The sequence below is a fragment of the Planococcus citri genome, chromosome 5, assembly GCF_950023065.1.
Source record: "Planococcus citri chromosome 5, ihPlaCitr1.1, whole genome shotgun sequence".
NCBI lineage: Eukaryota > Metazoa > Arthropoda > Insecta > Hemiptera > Pseudococcidae > Planococcus > Planococcus citri.
In genome coordinates this window covers 21,090,874-21,106,302 of record NC_088681.1, presented here as the reverse complement: position 1 = coordinate 21,106,302, position 15,429 = coordinate 21,090,874, and the positions used below count along the sequence as shown (strand labels likewise).

Genomic DNA, 15,429 nt, shown 5'->3' with positions numbered 1-15,429 from the left:
ACGACTTTTTTATTCACAATTTGTACTGCATTTAGTCAAGTTTCACTGTGAAATTACTGTTTGGCGATTTTTAGGAATAAAAATCAATAAATTACTGGTAACTTTTGGTGAATTACTAGTGACTTATGGCGTACCTAGTATATTATTGGCAGTACTTTTTTGTCACTTCTGTTTTGAGGACACGTTTAGTCCTCGAAGTCCACCATTTTTCATCCCCCCGCCACTCAAAACGTCCAAAAAGAATTCATTCTCGCCTTATCTGATTCAAAAGTCTTCTTTTGACATCGATATGTTTTTTGCCCCCGGGGTCGGATTTTTTAAATTTTAATAAAACTTTCTTGGGTATCTTTTAAAAAAATGTTGAAGCCAAAGAAATTTTCCCCACCCCACCCCCTTGCTCACAACACGGCGAAAAAATTTTTTTCTAGAGATACCTAATCATATTTCAACGACTTTTGAATATGCAATTTTGAATTTTCTCAAAATATTAGGCGAAGAAATATGAGTCTAGTCATGTGAATTTTTTCAAAAATGTTTAGCCCCCAAAGGGGAGATATTCACAATTCTGCAGTTTTGCACATGGACCCCCAAAAACAATAGAAAACCAAACAACTCCCCTCCCCGAATTTTTGCGTGAATGAAGATTGGCAATATAGGTAGGTATCGTTTTCATATGAACCGAACTTTCTGGACACGAATATGAAGTTAGATTTGCAGTTGAACCCTTCCAAGGGCCACATTCGAGGAGGGGAAGGGGTTGTCCAAAAATTAGGACATTTGATCTGACTTCTGAAAACTTTAAAAAAATTGCAAAAATTACTAATCTTTGAAATTGTTTTTTTTTTTGCATTCAAGTGGGATTTTAAATAATTGCCAAATTAGATTTAAAAGAACTTAAAAAACAATTACTGTTATTAAATTGCTAAAAATTATGTCAATTTTTCAAAAAAATGACTTTCTGATTTTTTTTTAGATTTTGCTTTTAAGCCTTTTTGGAATTTTAAGCATTGAGTCACTTCAACCAAAAAGCAGATTCATGATGTTAAAATTTCCTAGGAGAGGAGAAGAGACTTGACTCCAATTTTTGTTCCAAAATTGCCAAAATGAAGTCCTGTTTTTTGACAAATTTACTTATAAGGTTCTGTTTTTGCCCAAGTAGAAAAGTGTCAATTTTTGAATAAGTTGTTGAAACGTGTTAATGGGGGGGGGGCGGATATATATAAAAAACCGTCAATTTTCAGCAAAATAGTCAAGACGTGTCCATTTTTGGTTAAATTGTCAAAAAGTGCCTATTTCTGGCACAATTGTCAAAAAGATCAAATTTTCCTAAAATTGTTAAATAGCCTTGTTCTTGCCAAGTTTTTTTGTCAAAATTGTCACAGGGTGTCAATTTTTGGCGAGTTGGCGAAAAATGATTATGTTCTTTCGTCAAAATTCTCAGGAAGCAGTTTTTTGATGAAATTGTCAAATGGTCGTAATTTTTGCAGAAATTGCCAAGAAATTTGAGTTTTTTTTCTGCCAAAACGTCCAAAATGTGCATATGCCAAACAAAAGACATGTTTTTTTTACAAAATTGCTTAAAAACTTTTGGTTTTGTCAAATTTCATTTTACCTCCCCAAATTCTTAAATTTTTTTCAGTTTTTATGGCAATTTTTCGATATTTTTGAAATTTTTCTCGAGGGGAGGGGCACATTACCTGTGAACAATTTCTAGAAAATCCTTTAATTGTCGTGTCAAACTTTCACATAATTATGACTTCTTGACATTTTGTCAGACTTTTAAAAGCTTGAAAAAAATCTAGTAGAATAATAGCTCAAATCAATGATTGATAATCCTTCAAGTATAAAGTTGTGAGCAGGTAACTTTACCACCATTAAAAGGTGGCCTTCAACTTTTTTTTGTTTTTTTTTTTGTTTTCAATTTTGGAATTTCTTATTCAAGGGAGCAAGGGGGATTTTTTTCTAAAAAAGGTCATTCATGAGGAATTCTGTCACGAAAATGGGAAATTTTCAAAAATGTGCATTGACTTAATTATATTTTTTTTTATTTTTCCTACTTGTGGTGTATAATTTTTGAATTGAATTTTTATGATTTTTTTCAAGAAAATCGTAATGCGAGAAATTAATGAGATCCATTACGGTTTTCTGTGAAAGATTCCATTTCTTGTTTTAATTACAGTCTGGGAGGGGGAAGAGGACTTTCGGCACAACTTTTTTTTGCATTTACGTTTGTGGAAAATCGCAAATTTTAAAAATCTGCATTCCAAAATTTCAAACTTGTCCGCGCCCCTCTTGTTGATTGAAGTCAAAATTGAATTTGGAAGTCACTAGTAATAAAAATAGTGAAAAAAATCTGTTGGTTTCGTTTTAGCTCAGCTGCACCCCTCAGCACTGGTCTTGATCAGGTTTGACTGCTGGAAAGTGGAAGTTGGTTTTTTGGGGAAATCCAATGTACGATTTACATATGAATTAAATCTAATCTTTCCTGTTTTATTGCTTTTTTAGGTGAACTTATACGTACGATAAAATTGAAAATGTTTTCTTTACTATGCTCTAAGGCCCTTTCGATCAAAAATAATACATTTAGGATTTTCTTTGAATTTTTTAAAACACTTTTTCAAAGGTTCATTTTTATCGAGCCATCGCCCAATCAGTATTCGCATTTTAAAAATAACGAAATTCTTTAAGTGTAGGACTTTGGATGTGGTTTGGCCCTATCATGTCAGAACTTTTGCGCCGTACTGTATCGCTACATAAACCAACCGGTTGCCAACCGCAGGCGCAGAACAATAAATTCTGCGCAATAGATCATAGATGGTTGTACATTGTTGCTGATGGATGCTGGATGATGAAGAGATATACATACAGTATACACAAGGCTAATAAGCAGCGACAACGACGAAGGTGGCAGCATTGGCAGCAATCAGCATAACTGGTTCAAACCCTTTACATACCTATACCGTTCAGCGAAAAATAATATACTCGACTGTTTCCTAGAAGTCAAAAGGAAAAAAAGAAAGGGTGAAAGGTAAAGGCTAAAAAGGCTTTATTGAACGAGGCGAAACAATAAAAAATTCGTCTTGGTAGGTGTACAAGTGCACCTTTTGTATGATTAATGAATCGCGAAATTGACCGCGTTCGCGAAATAAGACAAGAGACAACTCTTCGCAATCCTTTTTTTTTTTTTTTTAATAAGTCGACTTTAGGGATTAAAGTTGAAGAGACGTTTTCAAGAAATAACTCATCTTTCCGAACGGTTTAACTTGAACAATATACTTACTTGGGCCTAGATAGATTTATACACGAACGGGTTGGTATTTCTTGTATTCTTTGTAGGTTTGTATGAAAATACCTATATCTACTTGATAAAGATTGCTGATATACTGAGAAGATTTCACGAGCTGAAATGTACACCAGGGATTTTGGACCCGTGTTGTACGATAATACACAGAGAATTTCATTGTAGAAAGTACGAGTCAGGCGAATACTATGCGTATCTTCTTTTTACATGTTTTCGAGTGCCTTCCTTTGCACCTTTGAGATATGTATTTTGGAGCGGACTACATGTTCTTATATGTATAGAAGTGTACGATTATGTAGAGTAGGTACCTATGTACCATAGAGAGGTATACTCGAGGTATTTCGGCTGTGGCTGTTGCTCTGCCTTCTGCCCTTCTGCTCTACTCTGGGTATGTATGTTTTCCTTCACGTGTACCCTATTTATTAGTTTAATTAAGGATGAAAGTTTCCCTATGCCGAGTGTGAGATTAAATGGCTCGATATTACCACCATCGTCGTGCCGGATTTCGTTGCGTGTCGAAAATTATATAGTCGGTGGTCCGATGATTCTTCAATTCGAGACAGTTTTGGTAGCAAAGTTGCTTCGTTTTTGTTTAAAAAGTCTATCTGATAACACGTATAATAAGAGATTAAAGCGTTTTGAGAAGTCTCAGAGTGACTGACTGCTGTAGTTCGGATTGAATAAAATAGTGATTTTTATCGCAACTGTACGAACTCGGTTGAATAAATTATATCATCTACTACTTGCAGTGGTTGCGGATACGAGGAGATGGAGGCGAAGTTTAACAAGTACATACTATAGGTACACCTAATACGTATTCGTGGATTCGAATTGTGGAATGGAACGAGCGTTTGGGGCAATTTTTATGACCCAATGGAACGTGTAAAGAAGTACTTCATGTGCTGTGCTGAATTGTCAAAATGGTTGAAAAGTAATGAAATTTGCAAATTCAAAGTACCCTGTTGTATTTCCTCTGAGGCCTATTACGTATAAGAAATAGGGGAATTTGGTGCGAGAATCGTGTGGAGGGAAGCACCTGCTGAAAATGCCTAACCCAGTATGTGGATTATGGATTGTGGAGAAAGATTCGAGATAAATCTTCGTATAGTCTCCGGAAAATTATTACAATTTTTCTAATCCATTTTCGCATATTCGAATGTACTTTTTTGTAGTCCTACTCTAACATATTTTCTTTTTCAAGAGCTTTAGAATTCGAAATTCTATTGGAGTCTCCAGGATGATTCAATGATAATCATCGCAAATCATTTTGGAAAGTCGAAAATGAGACTTGTAAATTGAATTTAAGCATTCTGTTTTTAATTTAATTTTATTTTGATTGTTTCATAAAAATTGAGTTGAATTCGAAATTTAAAAAAAAAATTGGAAATAAAATTTTGCGTTTGAAATTTTACCAAATTTTGAGATTACTTCTTTTGTTCCCTTTTCTTTTAAAACCTTGGATTTTTTTTTCCATTTTCCTGCATCTCAGACTCGAATGGATTTTGACACACCCCCCTCCCCCACTTGAAAAAAATATGAGACAAAATTGCATACCATAAAAAATCCTACTCTTCCTTTTTTTTAAATCAAAGTTTGAAATTTTCCATTCTAACTCAATATTTTTATTTTTTTCATTGAATTAAAAATTTTTTAGTTGAATAAATTTTGTTCTCCTTCTCTCAATAAACCCGTCTCCCTACAAATCGAAAGATATAAATGAAGTTCCTCCCGAAATTGCAGAATGTCTTAATTTTTTTCCGTTCAAACTTTCTAATTTTTGGGCAACCCCCTTCCCCAATGTGACCCTTAGGAGGGTCCAACTGCAAATCTAACTTCATATTCGTGTTTAGCAAGTTCGATTCATATGAAAACGATACCCATACTGTCGATCTTCTTTTGCCCCAAAATTAAGGTTTCAAGAAGTTGATTGGTTTTATATTGTTTTTGGAGGTCCGCATGCAAAATTTCAGAATTATATCCTGAGTTTTTGAAGATGACCCATCTGGAGAAAATATTTGAAAAAAATACCAATTATAGTACTCATGCAGATTTATTTTTGAAAGAAAAAAAAAATTGTGTACAAGAATTAGGTTCGGAGATATGGTTGTTTCAAATTTTCTTTTGTCAATATCTTCCTCCTGGGGGTCCGAAAAATTTTGAAAAAATTCACGTTGATAGACTCGTGTTTCCTCCGTATAATTTGGGTGAATTCAAACATTTTTATTCAATACTCGTTGAAGTGTGATTTTCCCCCCGAAAAAAGCGTTTTTGGCCATAGTGGGCAAGGGGAGTGGGGTGGGGGAATTTTTTTTTGCTCCAACGGTATTTTCAAAGGCACCCAACAATGTTTCATTAAAATTTCAAAAATCCTTGGACAGGGGCATTTCATCTATTTTACCCGGGAATACCCTTTTTCAACAAAATACATTTTGAGCAAATCGACCCCCCCCCCTTTTCTTTGAAAATATTAATATTTCAAAATTTTTGATTTTTTGTTGAAAATTGCAAAATTTTGTTCCCAATAAATTTACAGCAGATTTTCAGACCGCTTCTTGTAAGAATTTTTAGGATTTGGAAACAGAAACGAAATTTGGAAAATTTGTGGCCAAAATCAATTGAAAGGGTCATAAAGACGGCCAATCTGAGTTAGTTAGTAGATGCAGAATTTTATTTTGTGTCAATTTCTTGATAGCTGAAAAATTATAAAATCTGCAGAAAACATCCAAAACGACTCGAAACTATCACAAATCGATTTTGAACTAAATTTCAACTTTGTATGATGATGCGTTCGCGAAAGATAAATTTTTTAAAATTATATTCTCAAAAGGTCACTGCACTCACTGCAGAATAAATATTGAATATTTGAACTAGCAGAAACGGATTCTGAATGCACACATCGACCAAAAGGGTCGAAAAGATGGTGGGTAGATGTATCCGAGTTTACAACTGTCTTTCGTATTGACCTTTTTACTACTATTTTTCCAAAAATACACAATTTGAAAATCAGCTGAAGACTTCATAGCAACTTACAACTATCGTCAATCGATTTAGGAGACCGAAAATAAGGTACAAACCTTTTTATCTTTCTTGTGTACCTCAATTTAATTAAATTTTCATTTTCTCGTGGAAAGCAGGCCATGGTATGAATTTTCAAAAATTCAGCAAAAATCGCCAAATGAAATTCAGCACTTTGAATTTGGTGTCGAAGTATACCTACCTATTTTTAAATGGTCCGAAATTTCCTTTGGATTTATCAGTAACTGTTTTTTTTTCGATTAAAAAAAAATTTTTTTTTTCTTGTTCGTGAGATTGAAATTTTGCAGATGGTTTTGAGTAATTTTTACGAATTTTACAACACATCAAAAGGATTCCTAATCAGATGATAAGTAAGTTATTTTTTCATTTTTTTGTTGAAAAATGAGTAGGGCTAGGTAGTTTTTTCTTTCTTTTCTTTTTTTAAAATGGTGATGATAGATATCTAATTCGAATTTTTGACTTGTTTCAATACCAAAAAAAAAAACATAATTCAACATCATCCCCTAATTTACCTAATAACATTATTTTTCGAATTTTTCAAAAAATAGAGCTTTTGAAATCTTTCTGTGGTTTGAAGTGTTTCTTCAGAAATATACTCTAAAATTCAAGACCATGGACTTTCAAATCCTTGCTGGTTCACGAATTGAAAAAAAAACCTACTCCTTCAAAATTACATCCAATAAGAAAGAGCAGAGCACGTTCAAAAATAAAACACCTCAAAAAACAGCTACATATGTACAACAATCTCCCCCTACCCCAACTCATTTTTTTCTCCAAAAGTAAAAAAGATACACGACATCTCACCCTTCATAAAACGTGTAGTAGCAACACAATAATAAAAAAAAATGAAAATATCAAATCACTCGACGATCAAATAAAAAAAAGCCCCATTTTGTCGAGAGAATAAAGCGCAGAATACACGTAGAAAAAAAAACACATCATAAATATTATAAATCACTTCTCGCTTTCATCGCGTCGACTCGTAGAAAAGGCAGAAAAAAGCACAACTCGCTAACACCCTTTTCTAATACCCTAACTCGTCCTCCCTTCTACTACGTCGTCGTCGGGGAATTCCAGCTCTTTTTCATTTTATTGTTTCTCTCGTCGGGGCGAAATTTTCATCTTACATGGTAAAAAAAGAAACCTTTTATAATAAATTATTAATCATCGCGTATCGCTCTTTTCATTCATCTTTTCGACAGAATTTACGTTAAGTATGAAAAATACGTGTATTCTTCGCACCTTTTATGCCTATACGATATTGGGGGGGCTTTTTAGGTCTTTCGGAATAGGTTTATTAAAGCCTAAATGTACTACGAGTTCTGGTATATGAATCGTCTCAAACATCACATTGTTGAACAAGCCACAGCCATAAGGTAGTGTGCGTATAAATCCGATAAATCCCCTACTTTCGCGTAGATACGATAACGCGTATATCGATATAATTACACGCGGTATTGTTATAACACAGAGGAGGTTTATTAGGCAGCCGTCTCATTGGCCAGATTCGATACGTATCATCCAATCATTACACATGGCTACTTTCTCTATGCAGTAAACCGACGAAGATGACGATGACGCACACAGCTTGACCACCGAGGTAACGCATTATTAGATGCAGCTGCCAATAAAAATAAAAAAATTATGTAAATCACGAGCTATCACTTTTTTCTTACAAATTTTCAAATTTTATCCTCTTCCAACCCCCACTTCAAAATCAAAAGTTACTTAGGTCAAAGGATTATTTCATTTTCGTATAATCTTTCCTTCTTCTTTTTCTGCTTAATTATTTATTCGTCGAATTAACATAATTGTATAATTTTTCTCTTCATATTCTGCAAAAACGCTGCGGTATTTCATTTCAATCTGTCGACTAAACTTAATTTTACGAATCGCAACTGCAATCCAAGTCCTCGTAACCTTTCCGCGGCGTACTAATTAAAATAAATCAATTTTTGTACTTCGTCGTCTGGGAGCGGGGAGGGGATGAATTTTAAACAAAGATACGAAAACTAATCTGAAACGGTTGCTAGGATTTTCATTTTCAATTTTACCTCGAGTTGAATAGAATTTTAAGAAAAAACCATTTGAAATTCTGTCAACGAAGCAAGGATTGTGAAAATCCTCGGTACATCGAGTTGTCCAGACATAGGTACTTGATCTTGTTGAAAAATATATTCTCACTTCAACTGAAGAAGATATAGGTGGGTCTAGGTACTTTGAAAGTCTAGCAAGTATTCTTAAAAAGACTTTTCTAGTCTGTTCCCTCTAGAAATATCCAATATCTTGATAATTAGAAACTCACCAAAAAGACAATTATCTATGCTTTGGAAAAGTTCCATTCATCTTGAAATTTGCTACTCGACACTCAACATTATAAAATCAATGTGTCCAGACGCGAAGGTATTCCCTTATAATCGTTTGTACTTGGTACTTGTAATGATGAATAAGTACCTATCGTTCATCTAGGTACCTACATTTATAAGGAATAAGCACGCCTTGAACGCGATTAGATGTCAGATAAAAGAGAAGCTCAAAACGTCGTCGCGTCGCTATAGTCGTCGTTAAATTATCTCCGTACAATCGAGTCACCTTTGCAGGTTACAGTACTACGTGACTCTTGAATGAACTTAAAATTCGGCGATATTTGAAAATCCAAAAGAATACACCAACACCAGCTTCAGAAGAACTGGAACAATGTACATAATTGCCATCTTTGAGAGTAGCCGAGGTAGGATGAGGTATACAGGGAGTGAATGCAATGTGCGGTGAATCGTACGTGCGACGTGTGCCTTTGATGATTGGTAACAATTATTTTTTTTATGAAAAATAAAATGGGATAGGAAAAAAATCGAGTCTATGGGTGCAGATTTCCTTTATGTGCTTGAGATAATATTGATACCTTTACCTATCTATCTAAGCATGATAGGAATCTGGGATTGATGGTATTTCTAAGAAAGTGTTTCTGTATGAGCGTTGATTGCGAGGGCTCGAAGTTAAAACTTCTACAAAATTAACACAGCATAAAAGCAGGACTTCAACCAGGTCATTTTTTCAAAATGTTTCAAGTTCTGGTGGGGGTGAGGGGGGAGAGGAAGATGTGCTAAAAATTTATTCGAGACAAAAGTAGAAAAAAAATCACAATTCTGACAAAAGAAGAAAATAGATTCTGGTATACCTTTGATTGAAGAAAACTAGAAAAAAAAGAAAAAAATCAAAATTCTCGTAAAACAACGAGACAAAAAATAGAAAATTTCAGATAATTTTTTCAAATGTTTCGATTTGTTAGGGGGAAAAGATCCGATATAAATTTATTTGCGACAAAACATTGCCATTTTCAAAAAAAATGAAGAAAAGAAAGAAAAACAGAAATTTTGACAAAAAAAAACAATAAAGTAAATACCAAATTTTGAAGTTAGACTTGAAAATATAAAAACAAGATTTTTTAAAATTTTGGCAAATAGCAAGGATTTTGGTGCAAAATATTTTCGAGTGTATCGTTTTTTTTTTTTTTTTTTGTGGAGAGGAGGGAGGGAGGAAGGGTTCTCAAAATTTATCTCAGACAAAATTTCAATATCGCTGGAAATGTTTAAATTTTTAAACGGTTGCAAGGGCTAGGGGAAAGGATTTTCTCTGAAATTCGAGGCGTACAATTTTTTTATTTTCAACAAAAATGAATAAATGAAGGAGTAAAAACTCAAAAATTGTAGCAAGAAAAAGAAATAAAATTTCAGATAATTTTTTGAAAAATATATTCCAAGTTCTTGAGGAAGGGGAGAGGAAGGAGGGGAATCTGATGTGAATTTACTTGGCACAAAATTTTTCCATTCTCAAAAAATCAGGATTTCCTGCAATTTTGGCAGGAACATTATTTAAATATTTGGAGGAAGAGGAATTTATTGAGAGAAGATATTCAAAATTTATTAAATGGTTCTCAGATGTTTCAAGTCCTGTTTTTTGCTGAAATTGGCTCTGGTTCTACTTTTTGTCAAAAATTGACTATTTTGTAATTTTTGCTTTTTACCATAATTTCTGAAAAAATTTTTTTTTTTTAAACCAAGAAAATCTTCACTTTCTCGTCAAAAATAGCAAAACGCTTCATTTTTTTTGCTAAAAAAATTGCCAAACTTTTCGCTTTTTTGTCTACTTTTTGCTAAAATTATTGTCTCAAGTTTTACTTTTTGTCAAAAAATTGACAATATTTTTCGCTTTTTACCAAAATAGCGAAAAAAATTTCGCTTCATTTCTAATTTCTCGCCAAAAATTATCAAAAAAAAATAATTGTTTGCTTGAATTGTCCCAAGTTTTGTTTTTTGTCAAAAATAGCAAAAGTCTTGGTTTTTATTAAAATTTTCTAAAAATCATTTTCCCCGTCAAAACTTTCTAAAATGTAGGTACCTATCACTTTTTTTTTTTTGCAAAAAATCAATTCCAAAAAGCTTCACTCTTTTGAAAATTTGTTCGGAAGTTTTTTTTTTAATTGCCAAAAAGCCCTGTTTTTTGCCAAAAATTGCTCAAGTCTCTATTTTTTCTGAATAATGAAAATCTGTAAAAAGTTCAACCACTAATTGTTGAAAATTTCTGTCTTTTGGTACATAACATTGTCAAAGTTTCGCTTTCTGCTAAAAATAGTTGAAAGTTTCATGTTTTGTCAAAATAGCCAAAAAGTCTCGTTTTTTGGCAAAATTTTCTAAAAAAAAATGGTCGCTTTTTTGCAATAAAATTTCAAAAAAACTGCTGGCTGTATAAAGTCTCGTTTTTTGCCAAAAATTGCCAAAATGTCTTGCCTGTGATTGAAATGGTGAAAATCTTGCTTTTTGGTCAAAAATTGACCAAAAGTGTTTCTTATTTACTGAAATGTTGCGAAACAGGAGGGGCACACTTTTTTGATAAAAATAACGAAAAAATATTGACTCCGTTTGATGAAATTTTGTGAAAATTTCAAGTTTCAAAAATCTACTGGAAGCTTCAAGAATTGTTTAAAAGTCGCTGGAGTCTCCAAAATGATTTAAACCCACCAGCAATCGACTTGATATCGTGTTTAAGTTGGAATGCAGCATGAATTTCGGATTCTCAACGTCATTTGATGGTGGAAGTGTCAAGTTTCCAAAATGTGCTGGAGGCTTTAGAGCTGCTCAAAATGGTTTGAAACAGTTTCCAATCAATTTGGCAGGTCAAAAATAGGTGACATCCCAAATTTCAGCTTTTTAACAGGTCAATTTGGTCAAATTTTGATTTTTTTTTTTCATTATTGGTTTAAATTTGATTTTCAAAAATTCACCAAAAAACGGAAAAAGCATTTTAGCTTTTGAAATTTTGGCTGGTGATGAATTTTCGCATGCTCTTTTGATCTAGCTTTGTCCAATTCAGAAAATTTCCTGCGAGTCGAATGTTGGAAAGTATAAAATCTAAGATTTCGGCTGACCTATCAATCAAAATAGCTGTCATTTTGTTAGAAAGGTCAACTTTTTTTTTTTGGCAAGTTTGCTTTAAAATGTTTCTTAGGATGTCCCCTTCAAAAAAAATGTTGTCACAGACCATGGGGGGGGGGTGGGGTGGTGCAAATATTCTTATTGTCATATCTATGCCGGACTACAGGTATTATTGAATATACATTATGATAGTGTATGGTGCAAACAAAACAGAAGCTAAAGAAACACACTCAACACAGTGGCAGTGTACTTGAGCTCCTCTACTAGAAGTACCACAAACAGATGCAGGAGTTATTGTTGTAGTAGTAGTTTGTGTGTATGTGTTTCAATTGCAGAAGAAAAATAAAAAGAAGAAGACGAACAACGAGAAGGAATCAAACAGAGAGCCAAATAGATTTATTCTATAGATATTGAACGCTTGGTCCAGATATACGTATAGAAAAAGACGCAGAATACTTAATACTCGTATAGTAACGACGCGATGGAGCAACAACAACTACAGACAAACAAATCAGAAATATCGAAGCGTGAATTGAAGAGAAGAAAAACGTATTAGATACGCATTCTTTTTATGTATCATCTTATAGTATATCGAAGAGGTATATACAGCAGAAACAGATAGATATGCTATACGGACTTAAGCAGAAGTACCTATTGCCTGGCGATCTAGTATATAGGTATATTGGATGTCCAATTATTCTTCTTCGAATCAATGTTGTTCTCTTTCTCTTTCTAAATAATACACGACAATGAAAACTTTTCAGATGAGTTTGTCTCTCAAGTTCAATCAACCTGCCGGCCCAAGTCAAGGCACAGAAGCCATGGCTTGGCAGGTGTATGTGTCTGTGTCTGTGTACTCAGCCACAGTATATCCGTCACCGCATCTATTACTCTGTCACTTAACTCTCCATTACGATTATCGGTCTGTTGGCGCGATGCTTTGTTGCGTTGCGTTTGTTGCTGCTGTATATACGAATGTATGTTGTAGTCATATTTTTTAACCTTCGAACGATGATTTTTTTTCATCCTTTTGTATTCTATGCTGTGTGGCGGTATGTGCCACCGTGTGTTGTGTTGTGTTGAGCTACGTCACTCTCATCACCACCCAAATCGACGACAATGTCGTAATTTGTACATCTTGGCTAGTGTTTGATTACTCTTGTGTTGCTTTGTGGACGAAATTAAAATGCAATAAGGGAGGGTTGGACATGTGGTTACATGGGTCATTACATCAGAAACCTTGGCTGCTCGGAATCGTCGATTTATTAAGTTTTCAAAGAAACGATATGACGGTAATGGTTTTACAAGGGGACAGCGCACCGCAGAGAGTAGGTAGTCAACATCCTCATCATGCTGGTGTCTTCATTCATTTGTCTGGTATATGGAACAAGAGTGCTGACGATGACGCCGCCGACAGTGCCACTGCCACCTGATCGTATACCCCGTTATATGTACCTACCTCTACACACGTTGATGATTAATACGAATAAAATTAACAAAATGGGTAATTTTTCAATCGACGATGCGATGTTGTGGAAAAATCAATTCTTCGAACTGTGCGGTACATATATCGCGATAAGTGAACCATAAGGTGACTTTTTTAGCCATTATATGTTGGTGGAAACAGAAATATCTGAAGTAAACCCAGAACCCAGACAAAGGTCGTTAAAAGAGATATCGCGAGCATTTTCAGGCTGACTAACCCTTCTGTATGCAGATTGCTGATACTCATTGTGATGCAGAGCTCGTATACCTATTACTCGTAAATGGACCAACATTGTTGAGGTCAATTTGCGGAAAACAAGATCATTACGGTTGGGGTAGTCCTGTATATTTGTACTATGAAATGACGATGTCGTGTGTCAAAGGAGGACGAGTTAAAAACGTGCCTTTAATTGATGAAGGTTTCTTTTTTTTGCTTCGCAGGTTACCGTTACGAAGGATTTTTTTTCGCGTTTGGTGGTTTTTTCTCACCATAGAGATACCCCAGCGAGCATCACAGACCGCGAACCCGTTAGTGGTAAGTACTGCACGGTGTGCTTTTTTTCTTCTTCTTTCGCTCTGCATGATGACAAGAAGCAGTCTCTCTTGTACGAGTATGCTTTTACCTCTACCTTATATGTAAGTATGTAACAGAGACGTTGCATATGCTGGGGTGTGTTTTGTTAAATTAACTTAAGTAGCGCGTTAATTGAGTTTTATTTATTTTGATGGGCGAGCATAAGAAGAGGAAGGAAAAGCGAAAAAAAAAGGCTTAATCGTTTGTTGTTGTTTACGTAAGATAGTGTCGGATGTTGGAAGTTTGCCTAAATGTGGCGTTAATGCCAATAGATACGTATTTTAAGGTATACGTATCTGCTCTCGTATCTGTTCGGAAATGTAAAGAAGGGTCGTTAGTACCCGATAAAAGATTAGAGTCGGGGTAATTGAGGTATTTTGTCAAAATTCTGTGTAAAGAGTACGTGTAAACGAGGGTGTTTCAGCATGGTGTAGTTTGAATTGTGGTTGGTTTGGTGCCTTGCTTTAAACTTTTCTACGTTAAAGATGGATGTATGAAGGAGACGGATTTTGGTTCACCTGTTGTTGATTTTTGGATCGAGAAATGGGTCACTGTCAGAGACCGGGCAAGAGGAGGAAAGGGAGTTCGTGAAAAATTTTAGGAACAAAATTTTATTTTATTTTTCGATTTTTGACGAATTTTCAAGAATTCATATTTGGCTTATTTAGCATGAAAAGTCATCAAAATTGAATTGAATTGAGGTTGAATGCTGAAATCTGAAACATGAGTGGTATGCTCCATTTTGAAGCTTCTGAACCAATTAATGATGGTTTGAAGCACTTCTGAAGCCTCCAGTAAAATGTTTTGATTTCCAGTATTGGAAAAATGTCAACTTTTTTGTCCTATACTTATTTCCACCAAAAATTAATTTATTTATTTATTCATATGTTTTTGAAAATAGGGGGATTTTCAATCAATTTTCATGGGTTTTAGAGAAATTAAAAATTTTTATGATTTTATTCTGAAACAGAAACAACCTACTTATTTTATGGATTCTCATTTTGGCAAGTTTGGTAACATATTTTTCACATTCGTAGATATTTTCGACAATTTCTTCACAATTTTGACGAAGATATGTTTTTTAGACCGAAGGCCTGTTCAAATTTTTCGTTTTCTTCTCGATTTCTTTTTCAAATTTTTCAACATTTTTTGATCAATTTGATAATTTTTTCAACAACATTTTTATGCTTTTTTCAGTTTTTTCAATTTTTTCCAACATTTTTTGGAATTATTTTTTTGTATTTTTGGTTTGTTTTTTGATGAAACGTTGATATGATTTCGTGAACTTGAACGTGATTTTCAACTTTATTGGCTGAGAATTTTTCTCGCGTTTCGAATGATTTTAAACTTTTTTGGATTTAGTTTGAAAAATATACCGAAATTGTCAAAAAGTCCCAATTATTCCAAAATTGTTGAAAAGTCCTGATTTTTTTTCAAAATTGACGAGAAATTCCGCATTTTTTATCTAATCATCCGAAAAGTATTGATCTGTAATTTGGTGAAATCGACAGAAGGTTGGTTTCATTTTTTTTTTCAAAATTGTCAAAACTTCTAATTTTTATCAAAAAAAAAAACTGTTTTGTCTTTGCCAAAATAGCTAA

General features: G+C 33.9%; 1 protein-coding gene across 1 annotated transcript in view; it reads left to right on the top strand.

Moving 5' to 3' along the window:
* The window catches only part of LOC135846233 (putative glutathione-specific gamma-glutamylcyclotransferase 2), a 232,342-nt gene that overhangs the window by 70,069 nt on the left and 146,844 nt on the right, over positions 1 to 15,429 (top strand). Inside the window, exon 3 of the mRNA XM_065365210.1 lies at positions 13,696 to 13,789. Within this exon, the coding sequence (XP_065221282.1) occupies positions 13,696 to 13,789 (94 nt within the window). The remainder of the gene's footprint in view (positions 1 to 13,695; positions 13,790 to 15,429) is intronic.